At 38.6% G+C, this 15,203-nt stretch overlaps 1 protein-coding gene across 1 annotated transcript in view; it reads right to left on the bottom strand.

Annotated features, from left to right (window-relative positions):
* lrig1 (leucine-rich repeats and immunoglobulin-like domains 1) overlaps positions 1–7,508 on the bottom strand; it is a 37,985-nt gene extending 30,477 nt beyond the window's left edge. The window contains exon 1 of the mRNA XM_084101834.1: positions 6,289–7,508. Within this exon, the coding sequence (XP_083957960.1) occupies positions 6,289–6,479 (191 nt within the window). The 5' untranslated portion in view covers positions 6,480–7,508. The remainder of the gene's footprint in view (positions 1–6,288) is intronic.
* Positions 7,509–15,203: the final 7,695 nt, after the last annotated feature.

The raw sequence follows: 15,203 nt of genomic DNA, 5'->3' as shown, positions 1-15,203 counted from the left end.
TTTACTCTCACGAGTTTATCATGCTCGTTTGCTACATTAGCTAGCTAGACATGTTTCATACCTTGTCAGTTTTTTTTAAGTTTTTTTCAAAGGGCCATATCATGAGTAGAACGCCAGAGAGGCGACCTTTATCTATCCGTCTATCTTTATCACTGATAAGCAGAGTGTGAACTTCGGTCTTTGGAAGTGTGAAATGATGTCAATGATGGAGCTTTACGATGCAGCTGGAAGACAGAAGCATCTTTAATGCACCCTGTTTTAGAGGGCCATAAACTAGTCAAAGAATAACTCTTCTGTCACAGCACTGAACGAAGGAGAGCGCGAGAGACCAGACGGACAGACACTTGCTTCTCTGAAGCCGCACAGCTTGTGCTCCTCTCTCTCTTTTTCCTGCCATAAAGACCATTTACAGCCGAGCAACACCACTGATAGTGAAGCCAGGAGCTTCTGCCGACAGTCCAAACAAAGCACATAAAAGGGAGCGAGAGTATCAAATCTAGAGTGAAGATGAGATAAAGATCATCAGGAAGTGAACGCTACACGGTGGGAGAGAGAGAAATTAAATATGAGGGAAAAAAAGCAACAAACAAAAGTAACATGAAGCTTGAATCCAAGACAAACCAGACACATTTTAAAGACATATGACAGAAATTGGGCCCTGGAGCCAGTAAGAAAAGGTTCTCTTCTTGCCCTGGGCTGAGCCAGAACCAAATCTACAGATGGATGACTCACACTTGACTATATACACATTTGTTTCAATTGATAATTTTCTATAATTTAATGAAAACCCAGAGTTTAGACAGGGAGTGTAAATAAGTCCTGCATAGTTACAGACCAGCCCGTGACAGACCAGCCCTTGACAGACTGTTCCAGAAAACTTCAAAGTGAACAGAACAAGTGATCGTTAGATTACAGATTTACCCTGCATATGGTTTATTATCTTAACAGAAAGGAAAACGCCGGAGTAATTGCACTACTAGCTCAACGGAAACATCAGAGTGGTCAACATCAGCAGTATATTCATCATGTACAGTAGAAAGCGTATATCAAATTTAATTTTGTGACTGTATGACCAGCAGGGTCAAACCTTCATACGTATGGGAAAATTCAAACGCACAGAAGGGGAAATATTATATACATGTATAACAACAACGAAATTAGGGCTGTAGCTATCGATTATTTAAGTAATCGAGAATTCCACAGATTATTCCATCGATTAATCGGATAAAAAAAAAAATGGTGGTAAAAAAAATAGATCCAAGTTAACAACAGCCTTTAAAATGACTTAAAATACAAATATATAATAACAAGCAATAATAATTGGTTAAAAGTAAGTAATAATATGGGTTTTATTAATATGGGTGTAATAATGCGATTCATGGATTCTTGTCTGTGAAACGCGCCACTTCCAGTATTTTGCCGGTCACTCGACACGGGTAAATTGCAATCGAGGATTTTTTTTAATCGAGTACTCGACTTAAATCGAGGAATCGTTACCGCCCTAAACAAAATGCATCAAAATTACTAAGAATCTAACTTTCCCTACAATTACTAAAACTAAAATGATACTAAATATTAAATATACACTAAATATACACTGATATTGACTAATGTATTTGGACACAATGAGGTGTATATAATTATATTATTATCATCATCATTACTACTACAAGACAGAAGCAGGGCAGTTAAACATGGGAACGTAAAAAAAAAAAAAAATCAGGAACAAAACCCACCACATTACATTAATCCTCATGATCACAAAAATTGCTAAATCCTAGATCGACAGAATATACACATCTACCTATATGCCTGCTCACTAAGGTATAATGCCATAAAACTTCTGAAAAGTATATGCAGTATGGGGTTAGAGGGGTAGTTTGTCAGTAATGGTTCCACAGAATGTTAAATAGTGATTTCAGTCTCCAGACCAAATGTGCAGGGGGTGCTCTATAAGGCCTGTTTCTCTCCAATTCTCTCACCCCTCCCCTTTCTTTCACTCTTTTTTATGTCTTTTCCAGATCTCCAAACTCTTACCAGATGTACAGAATTCACAGATGAGTCATCCATCACTTCTTAGACACTTAAACAAAGGAGGGGAGAGAAGGAGGTGCTCAAATGTGTCTCAACAGAAAGAGAATCTGGAATATTTGTTTGATCCTGTTGGAATTTTGATTCTGGTTCTAGTGTGGCTGCCATTCCCCTAACCGAGACATAACAACACTCATCTTCATCTAAACTAGTCCAAATTGCACTTACGCAGGGTTTTGGAAGATGTCCCACTCGCAGTTCACCGTTAAATGGCTAGTCTTGTGTCTTAAGCACGTTAACAGACAAAAATGAGCAGGGCATAAATCAATGAATAAAAAGTCTTGAATTCATGGAAACTCCTCATGAGCGGTGCTAACGGAAGGTGCCGTTAACCTCTGTGCCATGCAGGCCAAGCTAAACAACGGCAAGGCACTCCTTTAACTCACAATCCGATAACGCAAGCAAACTCCACTCCAGGCTACTGCACACACCTGGAGCAAACCAGCTCAGCTTTTACATATGTTTTGTGTTATGCTGTCAAAAATCTAGAATGCGAGTTGCTGTTTTTGAATGCAGCCCAAGTCTACAGCAACGGGATTAATAAAGCATACTGCTCAGATAACGAATTGAACAAGCATCAAAACGAGTTTGACTGCTGATGACATACTCTGACTGGTTTCCACACGTTGAAAGAATAAACAATGGGTCGGAGAAGCAGATCGAGATCTAGAAGTTTCGTCAATGGAAAAGCAATGGACCGTGACATTGAACTTAACTCTTGTGGCCCGGCCAAAGACGCACCACACCCTTCACGTACAGGTTTACGCAGCGGCTCCACAACAGGTGACAGGGACCATAAAGAAAAGACAAGTACATAAATCCCCCTTCAGGGTGGTGAGAAAAATCTGGCGGGCTGTTTACCGACCCTAAACGAGGGGGCCAAACTACACTCACACATGTGGCAACCCAGGTTGCACACACAAACCAACCACCACCCCCTCCGCTTTCAAAACAATCAAGAGGGCCACCAAAGGGTCGTTGTAGTTTACTTTGAGAAATAAGACTCATATGGCTCGTTATATCGAGCCAAACTGTTTCCATCACCTCGGTCTTAACAGCAAGCACACTAAATAAACAGGCAAAATCAAAAAGCTATTTAATTAGAAATGTATCTCATTTATCCCGAATGCTGAAGGGTCAGTGCAAAATTGCTATTTTTTTTTTACTTCAGATGGATCAGATGCAGGAAACATTTTTAATGGAAAATAATTTGCAAGGAATTCAGACAACTTTTTCAAATTCGCAGATGGAGGAGTGTGAAGCCAGGAAGATTACTCATAATATTCATCAGTTAATTCAACCGTCTCCTCCACTCTCAAGTTAAAAGGATGGTTCATCCTAAAATGAAAACATTTACTCACACTCATGTTGTTTTAAACCTACAAGACTTACTTTTTTTCTGTGGAACATAAAAGAAGATAACTAGAGAAATGTCTCAGTGTTTTTTTCTTTTCTTTCATACAATAGTCAATAGTCACTAAAACTGTTTGGTTACCAACATTCTTTAAAATATGTGTTCTGCAAAAGAAAGAATCACAGGTTTGGAACAACATGAGGGTGAGTAAATGACAGAATTTTCATTTTAGGTGAACTATCCCTTTAAGCCCCACCTTGAGTAACTCCATCAGCCTTTATCTTAACGGCGTCTTAAGGCCCATATCTCAAAGTTAACTTAAATCCACAAAGGCTCGTGTGCGAGATGGTGATGCCAACACCTCGCAGTTTCCTATTCGCCATCAAGGTCTCTGCAAGCCACGGGGGAACCATTAAATAAAAAAATGGGCAGTATGGAGAAACTATTTGGACAACTGGAAGGTATTAAGGCTTGATTTTATACTCAGGCTATGTCCTCAGGGTTTTTCCAACCAAAGGTTTTTCTGCTCTTGATTGATATATTGCAGATGGACAACCCAAAAAAATATCTCTAGCTTTAAAATCCAGCTTCTGTTGGATCTGTCAACGGGAAAGCAGACGATAAAGGGGCATTAAGATGTTGGAAATGATGTTTGACGCTCCTTGGACGAGTTTGTGCAGCATGGTTACGCAAGCAACAGGTTTGATGTCACAAGCGACTTGACTACTTGTGAATTGCCAGAGAGGCGTACAAAAGCTCTGAACATGAATAGCGACATGTGAATAGGGACAGTTGTAGGGATTAATGAAGATAAATAATCAGCATTTACCACAGTTGCCCACAGACAGACCACAGTTGCCCTAAGCTTTTGAGAGAAAAGCAGCCACTGGTTAACAACAACACAAACCAGTTGTTTGTGGTTAATGCTGTTGTTGTCAAAAGTTATCATCTGCAGAAATAAAAGTGTTGTCTTTCAGTCAAAAGTGATTTAACCACTTCTGCTACTAGTTTGATAAATTTTAAGACATTTCAAATGGTTTAACATACCAATTTGCCAGTGTAATACAAAAATGAATTAATTATTGAATGGTGCTAATCAGAAGTTCCCTGCAGTCCCACAATTGGTATCTGAAAGAACAGTGAAATCAAAATTGAGACCATATTTTCCTAATACAAGTTATTATGATAATTCATTTGTGAAAAACATCCCTATTTTGCCAACGTCACCCTCCAAACCCTTATTTTTCAGCCTATTCCCTCCAACCACCTGTCAAATAGAGACCACTCTTTACCAATTTTCTCATTGAACATCCAGTTTTGCTCAGAAATATGTCACATTAGCTTTCCACTGAAATCGCTTTAAGCATTTTAATGGTATAGGGCCACGAACTAAAGCACTCACGCAGACCAGGTCAAATTACTCGGCAGTAGGTTAGACAGTCCTTGAGGCAGAACAACAACAGATCTACCTGCCCAATCATTCCCATCTAAAGCCTGATATCTTGTGTAATGAATGTTTCACGGTCCTATCAGACAAAGAACGATTATGCCAACAACCTTTGGTAGCCTTCTCGTCTTCATAAAGTTATCTGTGGTTGCACTTGTCTCCATTTATTTCAAATAAGGCCCAATGAAGTATCTAACGCACCAGGCCCGATTAAAATTTGACAAATCGGATCATATATAATGCAAAACAGATAGCTTGTTGTGACTTCAGTTGATGCTTCCGTGTTTAAACTTGAGTGATAACCGCCTGACAAAAACAAGGGAGCTGCCTTTGTGAAATTGACAAAATGGGTATCTTTGCAGCATTGAAACGTGCAGTAAAGGTGTTAAAGATAATACTGGGCAGTAAAATATTTCCCTTTGAAAACGATATGATTGTGATCTTGAACATACAAACAGGTAAAACCTTAGTGATTGTTTAGGCAGTAGAGAAGAGATAGCCTACATTACAAAAAGACATCTTTAAAAGTGATGTCAGATTTGTAGAAAAATGTTGAAGACTTTTTACGTTTGCTGCATGATGTTTCCAACAAATATTATATCTTCAAAAAATAATCTTTAAAATTATCTGGGAGTTCTACATCAGATAACCATAAAATAGCTTCTGCCACTGATCTACTTAAACTTAATATAGGGTAATTTTGAGGAAAACAATAACATTTTAAGTTATAATTTAAAAACTAGACCAAATAATAAATTGCATTATGAATGCCACATGACTCAACTGCAATGTTTATGAAAAGTATATCTGAAGGTAACACCTTTCAGAGATATAGATAACTGAAAATTGAAACTTTTAAGATTTTAAGTAGATTCCAATCCTGTTTTCTCAGAAACATAAACTTTCTGAGCACAGCCATGGAGAGATATTGAATTATTATAAGCTTTATCATTTGTTTTTTCTTGTACACTAGTCCAAAAATATTTAAATGTGACTTCAAGGGACATAATTACTTCCCAGCAAATGCACAACTGAATATGTTCGTTGCTTCATGACTTTGACTCGTATCAGCAGGCCTCCCAAAACTGTCTGTCAGAGTTTCCAAACTTATAACAGTAACTAGCAAGTCATAACCTGGCAGTTCACAACCAGGCCGTAGACTACTTATAACTGATACCTTGATATGATTTTAATGCGAAGGAAAAACCTCTGTTAGTACTTAAAAGTAATTTAAATAAGTATGTAACATGGTCATTTGTTATACTGTGACTTTTGAGTCTGCTTCTTCCCTGGACAACTTCAGTCACGGGTGTTAAAGAACTTAAAGCGTGTTAGTTTGAAGAGAAAGTGATTTTAACTAGTTATTTCGTTCGGACGGGGCAGTTTGTGTACTTACAGATGCACAGTGCTCTTAGGCAAGTCTTGAGGGACATCGGTCATGTCCAAACGACTGCAGTCGGTCGTATCAAGCGTACACGTACAGTTTTGAGGACACGGTGCGCCATAATTGATTAGCAGTTCCAGCGTCAAAAGCCAATAAAACACATGATATGAAAGTGATCCCATCTGTCCCAGCCACGCCGCCATTTTGTATCCAGTTGTCTCAGCGCTTAACCACTGATCTCTCTCTCATCCACAAACGGACAGCTCGGGCTTATTGAGTTTCTCAGAGTTCGAGTAATTCGCCTTCATTAAGGTGTTTGTTTACCCAACGGTAATATCACATTATACTGCGTTGTTTTTGGGCAATGCATCAGTCCTGGACTTGAAAACGGTCCCCAGTAAAATTGTATCTCCCCTGCTGCACCACGTAAGTAAATCAAAGGTGAATCACGACGAGGCAATAGAAGAAACTTGTCCAGAAGCCAAAACTAAATGCAGTTGTCCTTAAAAGGTTGAAAAGTGGGTCTGGATGGGAGATAGACAGGCGCTTTGTTTTGGCAAGAGAGATCCACTGGATCAAATGTAGTTTGTGGAGTTTAATCGGCAATAGTGTTTCAAAAGTTCTTATAATGGTTCGATCCAAAGTGATTCATTATTATGAAAAGTAAAAACATGGTAGATCGTGTCCATTAACTCCATACGAGCGTGCTGAAAGAAAATCTGGGATCATCGGCGCTTTAAAGAAACTTTTCCTCAGGGAAAACCGCACTCTCTAAAAAGTTTGAGGCTCTCGCTTCTTCGCGGATTTGAAATAAAGTTTCCGAACTGCGAATGCGGGATTTTGGATCACTGTAATGAATTAGAATAAACCACGTTTGAAGCGTAACAGTTCCAGTAAATCCGTCCGATTGTTGTGAACTTTGCTGCTCTCGCTCGCTCGCTCGTTCGTTCGTTCACTCTCTCTCTCTCCAGCAGTCCTGCTCGCGGTAAAAGGAACTGGGAAGCTTTTATCTTGATCTCGTTGTACGGTCCGAAAACTCCGATAATTCACAAATTCAGTTCGCACTTCTGACCGCTTCCACTGCTTGTTTCCCCCCTCCCGGACTTTACTTTCTTTTTAGACGTTCTTTCGTCCCACGTTGGATACATAAGAAGTGATAAAGATTCCCTCATTTTGCTTCCCGATTGGTGCTTGGAGGATGATTGACGGCCGAGCTCTGGATCTCATTGGCTGCGTTGGAGCGCTCAGGCGCCACGATTTTGGACGTGCCAGGGCCCAGCTGTCAGTCACCTCGCGTTAGCCCCGCCCATCTTTCCCACCCAGAGTGCGAAACTGCACCGCCTTCTTTCACTCTCATCTTAAAGGGACAATGTTCAGGGCGAGAAGTCTTTTATAATGTAATATAATGTAATATATTATGATAATGTAATATTATATAGAATGTTAAGCACGAGAGTGAAACTTTTGTTTTGATCTATTTATGCATTATTTAATAGTTCACATTTAAAATACTTTTTTTTTCTTTTTTCTTGAAGCTATAGGCTAATTATGTAAAACCTACTTTGTCACATAAAACTTTTTACTATTTCATGTTGAATATCTTGTCAAATAGGCATTAGTGAAGTTACCTCAGCTAAAAGTTACCTCAACTTTAGTGACAAAATGAATAGGGCTTTCTTTTATGTAATAATTTGAATATTTTAATACGAATTGCTGATAAATATATCTATTCAAATAAGTGATTCTACATTTTGTCCTCTTTAACCTAAATGGTATTTGACAGTTATTTTGGCTTTCTATTCTGAGGGAGCTCTTGACATTGTTTTACATGATTTATCTGTCAGTGTGTCGACTGTAAATCATTTGCTTTACAAATAACTTGTAAGTGACACAAGTGCCAAGAGACCATAAAGAGTCATAAAGAGACACAGGTTAGGGCTTTGAAGGGTATCAGTATAGCATAAGTGCACTTGAAAAACATCAATGCTATATTTCAAATCAATGACAGACAATGAGAAAGACAATACTAATTTACAAATAAATTGAATTGCATTGACACCTATTACAGTGAGAGCTATTGTTGTTTGTTTGTACCGATTTTATTGGACATAACTATGAATTCTCTGCAATAATTTGATTCAAGTAATTAGTCCAAACTACTGGACCCTTTATCATTTCATGCAGCATTACACCTGATAATTCCAGCAAACGCTCTCTCTGCAGGGATCTTTTTGGATCAGTTATAGTGGTGAGAAAGTGTGCCAGTGAACTAATGTGCGTATCAGATGAGAGATCCTTACCTCTCTTTCTTGTTCACTCCCTCTCCATCCAGTGCTCATCCACGGCTGGAAAAAGATAAAAGACCTTGTGGTTTTGCACAGATGGTGCAACAGATAAAGACATTGGATTTGGTGCTTCACAGAAAGAGAGAGAACGTGAAGTAGGCCTGGACCAGTTTTCCAACGGTAGAAAATTCAAGGTTGGAAAGGATGGCGTTCTATCTGCGCGAGTTTGGTTTTGTGTGTTTTTGTCAGTGTGTCTATGCGTGTTTTTTCAATTTATCACGCGGGCCGTGCAGGAATCTTCAAAGATAACGAGGACATCTGCTCAAGCTATTCGTCAACAATAAAACAGAGAGGCGTGAAATGAAGCCAGCACGTTTGTGCTATCTCTGGATGTTTAACGGGTGTGCACTATAGCGAGGAAATGCCTGGGTTAATAGGAAGCAGAGACACTTGCACGTCTCATCATATCTCTCAGGCCTGGCTAAAAAGCGAGAATCCCTAAACCCAAAGGAGAAAATGCAGTCTCTGTTCCAGATGAGGCATGAAGAAAGGTTTCATGCACTGGTCCAAGTGTGCTGTAATGTAATGAGTATATTGAGCAGTACATTTTTAGAGAATTGTAGTTGAATCTCACATTCAATGGCTGGGAAATTCAAGCAGTGCTTAAAAAAAAAAAGTTTACAGCATTTTACATCGTAAAAGTGACGATAAGTCATTCATTTTTAAAGACATGCACTGTAAAAATTGATATGATCAATAAGTTATGTCAACATATGTTTTTACATTGCTTTACCTCATCAAAATAAGTTAAGCAATTTTCAACTTTTTAGTTGAAAAAGTTATACGAGATTCAACTTATTTAAGTCAGTTTAAGTTGAAATGACTCAAACATCCAACAAGTTGATTGTACTTAAAAATTTAAGCCAGCAACTTTTTTTATTTACAGTGTGGGCGACAACATGGGCTCGACAAATGTTCTTCTAGTAATGTTAATAGAACTTAATATTGTTTGTTTATTAATGTTCTCAAAATGTTAGCGCGAAAAATTTTTTTTTATACATTGTTCATGCCTGAAATGTTTTAGTTGGATGTTTTTTTTAATGTAACTTGTTTCAAAATGTTTAGAGAACATTCAAAAGTAACATTATTGTTTTGCGAAACGATAAAATGGAATGTTCCTTTTACGTTCGCATAACCAAGAAAAAAAAAGTTTAAAACTTTTTAAAAACTGGATGTTTTGAATGTTCAGAGAACATTTAGAAATAACATTTTTATAACTTAATGGGAACGTTAGCAAAACGTGTCGAAAGGAAAGGGAAAATCTAGTTTAAATTCTTAGCCAAATTCTTAGAAATGTTTGTATTCATGCTGGTTTCATTTAAAAATTTAATACCATTTAAAAAAACAAACAAAAACATTACATTACCTGACCAAGTAAAAAAAAAAGTCATATCTCTATCATTAATTATAGACACGTTTTTAAATACACTTTTCAAGGTTATTATTAAAATGTTTTAACAAATTACAAATACAAAAAATATTCATATAAAACAATTCATATAATACAAATTAATTCATAAGATTATGAGTCACACTTGATCTGCCATGTCATAAAAATATCAATAAATCTGATATTTTAAACGTTTTTTTTTTTTCTGTGCTCCAGTTTTCTCCATATTATCAGTGAAGCCGTTTTGTTAATTTTGCTAAGAACTAATAAAAGATTATGCCAAAATACTTTTTCATTCTTTTGATGTGGCTTTTTCTTTTATGATAGGGGATGAATTGAATGAATTGCATTTTTTGAATACATTATTAGAAAGAAAATGTGCAGTCAATCTAGTTGGAACGACTTTAATCAACATCAGAGACCCTGCAACCTCCAGCGATTTATACGTTGTCCGTCTGAACGTTCCTTCTTTATCTCAGGCCGAGTGGCATGAGTCAAGCAGACCTTTGCACAGCCTCTCTGCAGGTGTCCAAACAAGAAGATTTTTTTTTTTTTACTGTGTGTGTACACTAACATTTACATTTCTCACTGTTGTTTGTTTAATAAAGTGAGTGGATCTCGCCCACTTCTGCCAAGTTTCTTTCATTTCCCAGAGCTCGACGCTCACCGGCCAAAACCGTGCGTGTTGAAAGACGTCTCCTCCTTGACCTGTTCTAGAGTGTTGCACAGGGTGCCCATCACTTGATGTCATCCCCGGAGAAGGCATACCTTGTTGCAACAGCCTTGTGTTAACAGCTTGCTTCTCTTGAAGTGTTTACCTGGGCAACGTCTCCCTGGTGTTTATACGTCCTCAATCAGCACACAAATTCAGGTGTGATGTAGCCTATAGATGGTGCCTCCCATATGCTGGCAGGGAGGAGAATACAAATCCTGCACAAACGCTGTGAAGCTCTTGTTTATTTGAGCAGGGGTGTTTTAATAGGGCCAAGTACAGAATATGTGATAAAAGAAGCAATGGTCTGGAACAGGCTTTTTGTGTGGCGCAGGGCAGGAATGCAGCGTGTGAAAGGTGACTTCTGTATGGGCTAGCTTAAGAGGTGATGCATCTTTTGTTTAGGAGGATTCTTTTGTTAGCTTTTATTTTATTTTTAGGTTTGCTTATAAAACCGGACAGGGTGAAATCTAGTTATTTTTAGGATTTTTAAACTATAATCATATTTGTGTAGATAATGATCTTTTAATTGAAATATTCTGCTAAATATTTAAATATAATTTAAATGATCTTTTATTTGACTTTAAAAATATTTAAAATTCAATTATTAAAATACAATATTTTAAGGAATTGTCAAAAGACCAAGGTGAACAAGCCTACCTTCCCCTCCATGTAAATGCACAGTCAGGGAAATTGAGGAAATGTAATTCATGCAGCATTTTGGAAGAAAAAGACTCTAACATGACACATATGGGTTGATGACAAAACTTTTAAACCTTACACCGTGTGTACATAATCTTATCAAGCTGGTAAATCTACAGAAACGCCAGTACGTATATTAAATTACGTCTGTTGAACATGGAAGCCCAGCTGGGGAAATTCAATTTATTTAAAGTTACATGATCCTCATTCCCATCCACCACAAATGAGCGCATGGCACATGCTCGGGGCACAGATTTATGGGTAATTTATCAACGTCATTACATTATCTTAAGTGGCTGATGAGCTGTGGGGAAGTGGTCATTATGTCTTTGCAGGGGGGAGGGGTAATGGTGAACAGGGGCACACTGATTTACTTAGACTAAGAGAGTCTCTAGAGATGAAACTGATAAAGTGGCCCGCTGGGGATTGAAATGTAGGCAAATTCAGATCTCACTTAAATAGGCAAACTTGTTTAGCTTCTCTCGCAGTATGCGATCCACAGACAACAGTCCACAAAAAAACATTTTCAGATTCCTATTTCTGTCATGAAACTCTAGATGTCGCAGAATGATGGTTCCTTAATGCAACCTGATGACATTTAGATTGTTTACTACATGGCACTGTAAGCTGATTGGTTCCTGTCACATCTGCAGCCAATGAGCTTGCTGCTCAACATTTAAATAGCTAGTTAGCGTTTACTATAAAAGTTTGCAGCGTGCTTGAGAGTTCCTCTGAACCCCTCATCTTCCCCAGATCCACCTGTATAGATCTGCTATGGGTAATTCTATTTGTGCAACAGCAGTATATCTTACATTCAGCGTATCAGTGTTTGTATTGGCAGATTATTAAAAATAATCAACAGCAGAAGCAATATCAGCAGCAGCAGCGTAGCAGATCTATTCCGCCAAGACCATATACATTACATTAACATTGATCCATTTGATGTAGGGTGTCGTGGGGATTCGTAAACGACATTGGCCTTACAGGACGCTAGAATCGATCATTTTATTTAGTGTGTCAGAACTGATGACAACCTACTGCGCGTCTGCGATGCTTCATGACATCACAATAGAAAGACTAGCATGTTTAATTTTTTTCCAGTCTTCCATGACGGGTTTGTCACATCTGTGACATTGACCAATAGGAGCACAGAAGCTCTTCCATACACCTTCAAACATGCCGAAACGAAAGAGAGATGATAGTGCAATGGAGGAAAGATTCGTGGAGCTATGGCAGTACTGCTGCCTTTATGATATTTCTTCAATGGACTACCATGACAGAGTGAAAAAAGATTTATGATAGTGGAGGCGCTACGTTTATTTTTACTACTGGCTAAAAATAAAAAACGATGTTTACCTCAAGTTCTCTTTGGAGGATTCCATACTGTTCACTGTCAGGTTTTCTCTCTTTTGGAGGCTTTTCTGACAAGATATCCAGTGCAAAACACAACATAACGTGGAAAAGATTGACCGGCACATTTTTCAAAATTTCCTCTTTTGTGTTCCATAGAGAAAGAAAGTCATACAGATTTTAAACAACATGAGGGTGAGTAAGTAAGTAATGACCGAATTTTCTTTTTTTGTGCAAACTATTCCTTTAAGATAAAGTTGAACTAAGAAAACCCCACCAGGAATATAACCCTATTCAAATGACCCAGAACACCATGTTTCTTGTTTTCTTCCTCTTCCTCCTGCTCTTTATTCTCGTCCTTTATTAGGCACAATAAAGGAGGGAAGGTGAGAGAAAGAACGAAGACGGAGATGAGAAGCTGGGGCCAAAGCCCTTTAGAGGTCTGAAACCCACGCATGCCCAGCAATCCCAATCCCTGCGTTCAGCAGCTGCAGCTGTGAAACCTTTCTTTCGCGTCCTTTTACTCCTCTCTCTCTCTCTTTCTTGCTGGCTCTCTTTCTTTTCCCAGACCTGAATAGAGCTGCGCTGAATAGATTGGGCCAGGTCGACTGAATAGTCGTACCGGAGGGAGGGGTGGGAGTGGAACCCAAATGAACCGGAACCCCTACAGAGAGCTCTGCTCCTGGCGACGGCTATGATAGGGAGGAGGAGGGAGCTGCGTTTAATCGCTCATAATAGAAATTAGCATGGTGTAATGAACCCGTTTCAAAAGTCCATTATTTGCGCAGTTCAAAGAGAGGGGTGACTTTGTAGTTGGAATCCGTGAGCCCAAGCCAAATATCAAAAGGAAAGCATTTGTCAAAACTTTGTACAACTTTGTCAAAGCAAACAGCAAACACTTTCTGTTTCTTTTTGCTCAGGAAAGAACATGTGCATTAGTTCGGGTCAAGGAAAGAAATCTAATTTTTTAAGTTCTGTGTACACAAAGCAAAGTGTCACTCATTTACACTGACTAAGGAGAACATTGCTAAAGCAATCGCATCGCTCTGGCATGCACATCCGACATGATTCTACATATTTAGTTTGCAATCAATCAAGTTGCACAAAGCATATTTCAAGTTTGAGCTGTACGTTTTTTGTCTCTCATCCAAGCAGAACTGTCATGACGCCACATGTACGCAAAGAAATCAGTTTTGTTAGGCATGATTCTTTTAACCTTTTGACCCTGTTTAGACCTGGCAATCAGATCACAAGTTGTGAGCTGAAACACATTGCTCTTTACACCTGGTATTTACATGCGACCAATTTGGGACAGCTTGTGAATGAATTTTGAGGGGAGGGTCTCTGTTTTTGTGACTCCAATGTTTCTGTGACCCCAATAACATGCATCATTCATCAGGACAATTTTTCAAAATAGCTTATTTTGTGTTCCACAAAATAAACACATTTACATTTATGCATTTTTGCTGACTCTTTTATTCAAATTGACTTACATTTCATTGAAGGCAAAGGCCTAAATTCTTTTTTTTCTTTTTTTTAAAAATCAAATCATGCATTCATACAGTTTGGGAATGACATGAGCAGAGCCGTCCTTAGGGCGGTGCAGTGAGTAAAATCCCCGGTATACTTATATTATATATTATATTATATACGTATAGTTATGCTCCATCTCGCACACAGTCGAGAGTGCAAGCCTTTCAAAGTATACTCCTTTAGCAGTGTGCTTGGAAAGACGGAAAGTGCTTACAAAGATCTAGTGGACTTTGTTTTCAAGTGCTCATGTCATCCGCTCGTGCTGTTGTAAAATTGGGCTGCACACGGATGGTGTGCACGGACATCCCCGAACCCTCCTGATGATGATAATTACGTCACACGGACAGTACGCGGACTGCTTTGGGCTCAAATGACACAACTTAAAAGCACAGATGAGGGTTGAAATTTCTGCGGGTGATTCACTGACAATGCACACATTACAGAAAACACATGCAGTTTGATCATTTCCATAATGACCAACGCAATCTACACAGTGCACATTTGCGTCTGGTTTAAAGGACCCCGTGCAGGGCTCTAGGCAGTATGCTAACTGGAGACATCTACCTCCAGTCTTTGTGCTAAGCTAGGCTAGCGGTTGGGTGCGTCAGACAGAGTTACGGCACGCACAGAGATGAAAAAGGTATGTATGGACTTATCTAACTCTGGGGGATACGGTGAATAAGCTAAAGTCCCAAAAAGTCGGCGTGTTCCTTTAAGACATGCTTTTTTTCTTTTTGTTAAATAATGGTGCAAATACCAGTAAATTGACTAGCACAAACCTTAGTAAATCATGTTGCATGATTCATTTAAATACTCTCCTCCCATAAATTTTGCATCTGAAAGGGAAACTCCTACAAATGCATATTATGCAATAAGGTCAGAAGCAAAAATAACA

Source organism: Abramis brama, assembly GCF_963993115.1.
Source record: "Abramis brama genome assembly, chromosome: 23".
Classification (NCBI taxonomy): Eukaryota; Metazoa; Chordata; class Actinopteri; order Cypriniformes; family Leuciscidae; genus Abramis; species Abramis brama.
The sequence above is the reverse complement of the archived record's forward strand: the minus strand, read 5'-3'. Positions and strand labels throughout refer to the sequence as shown.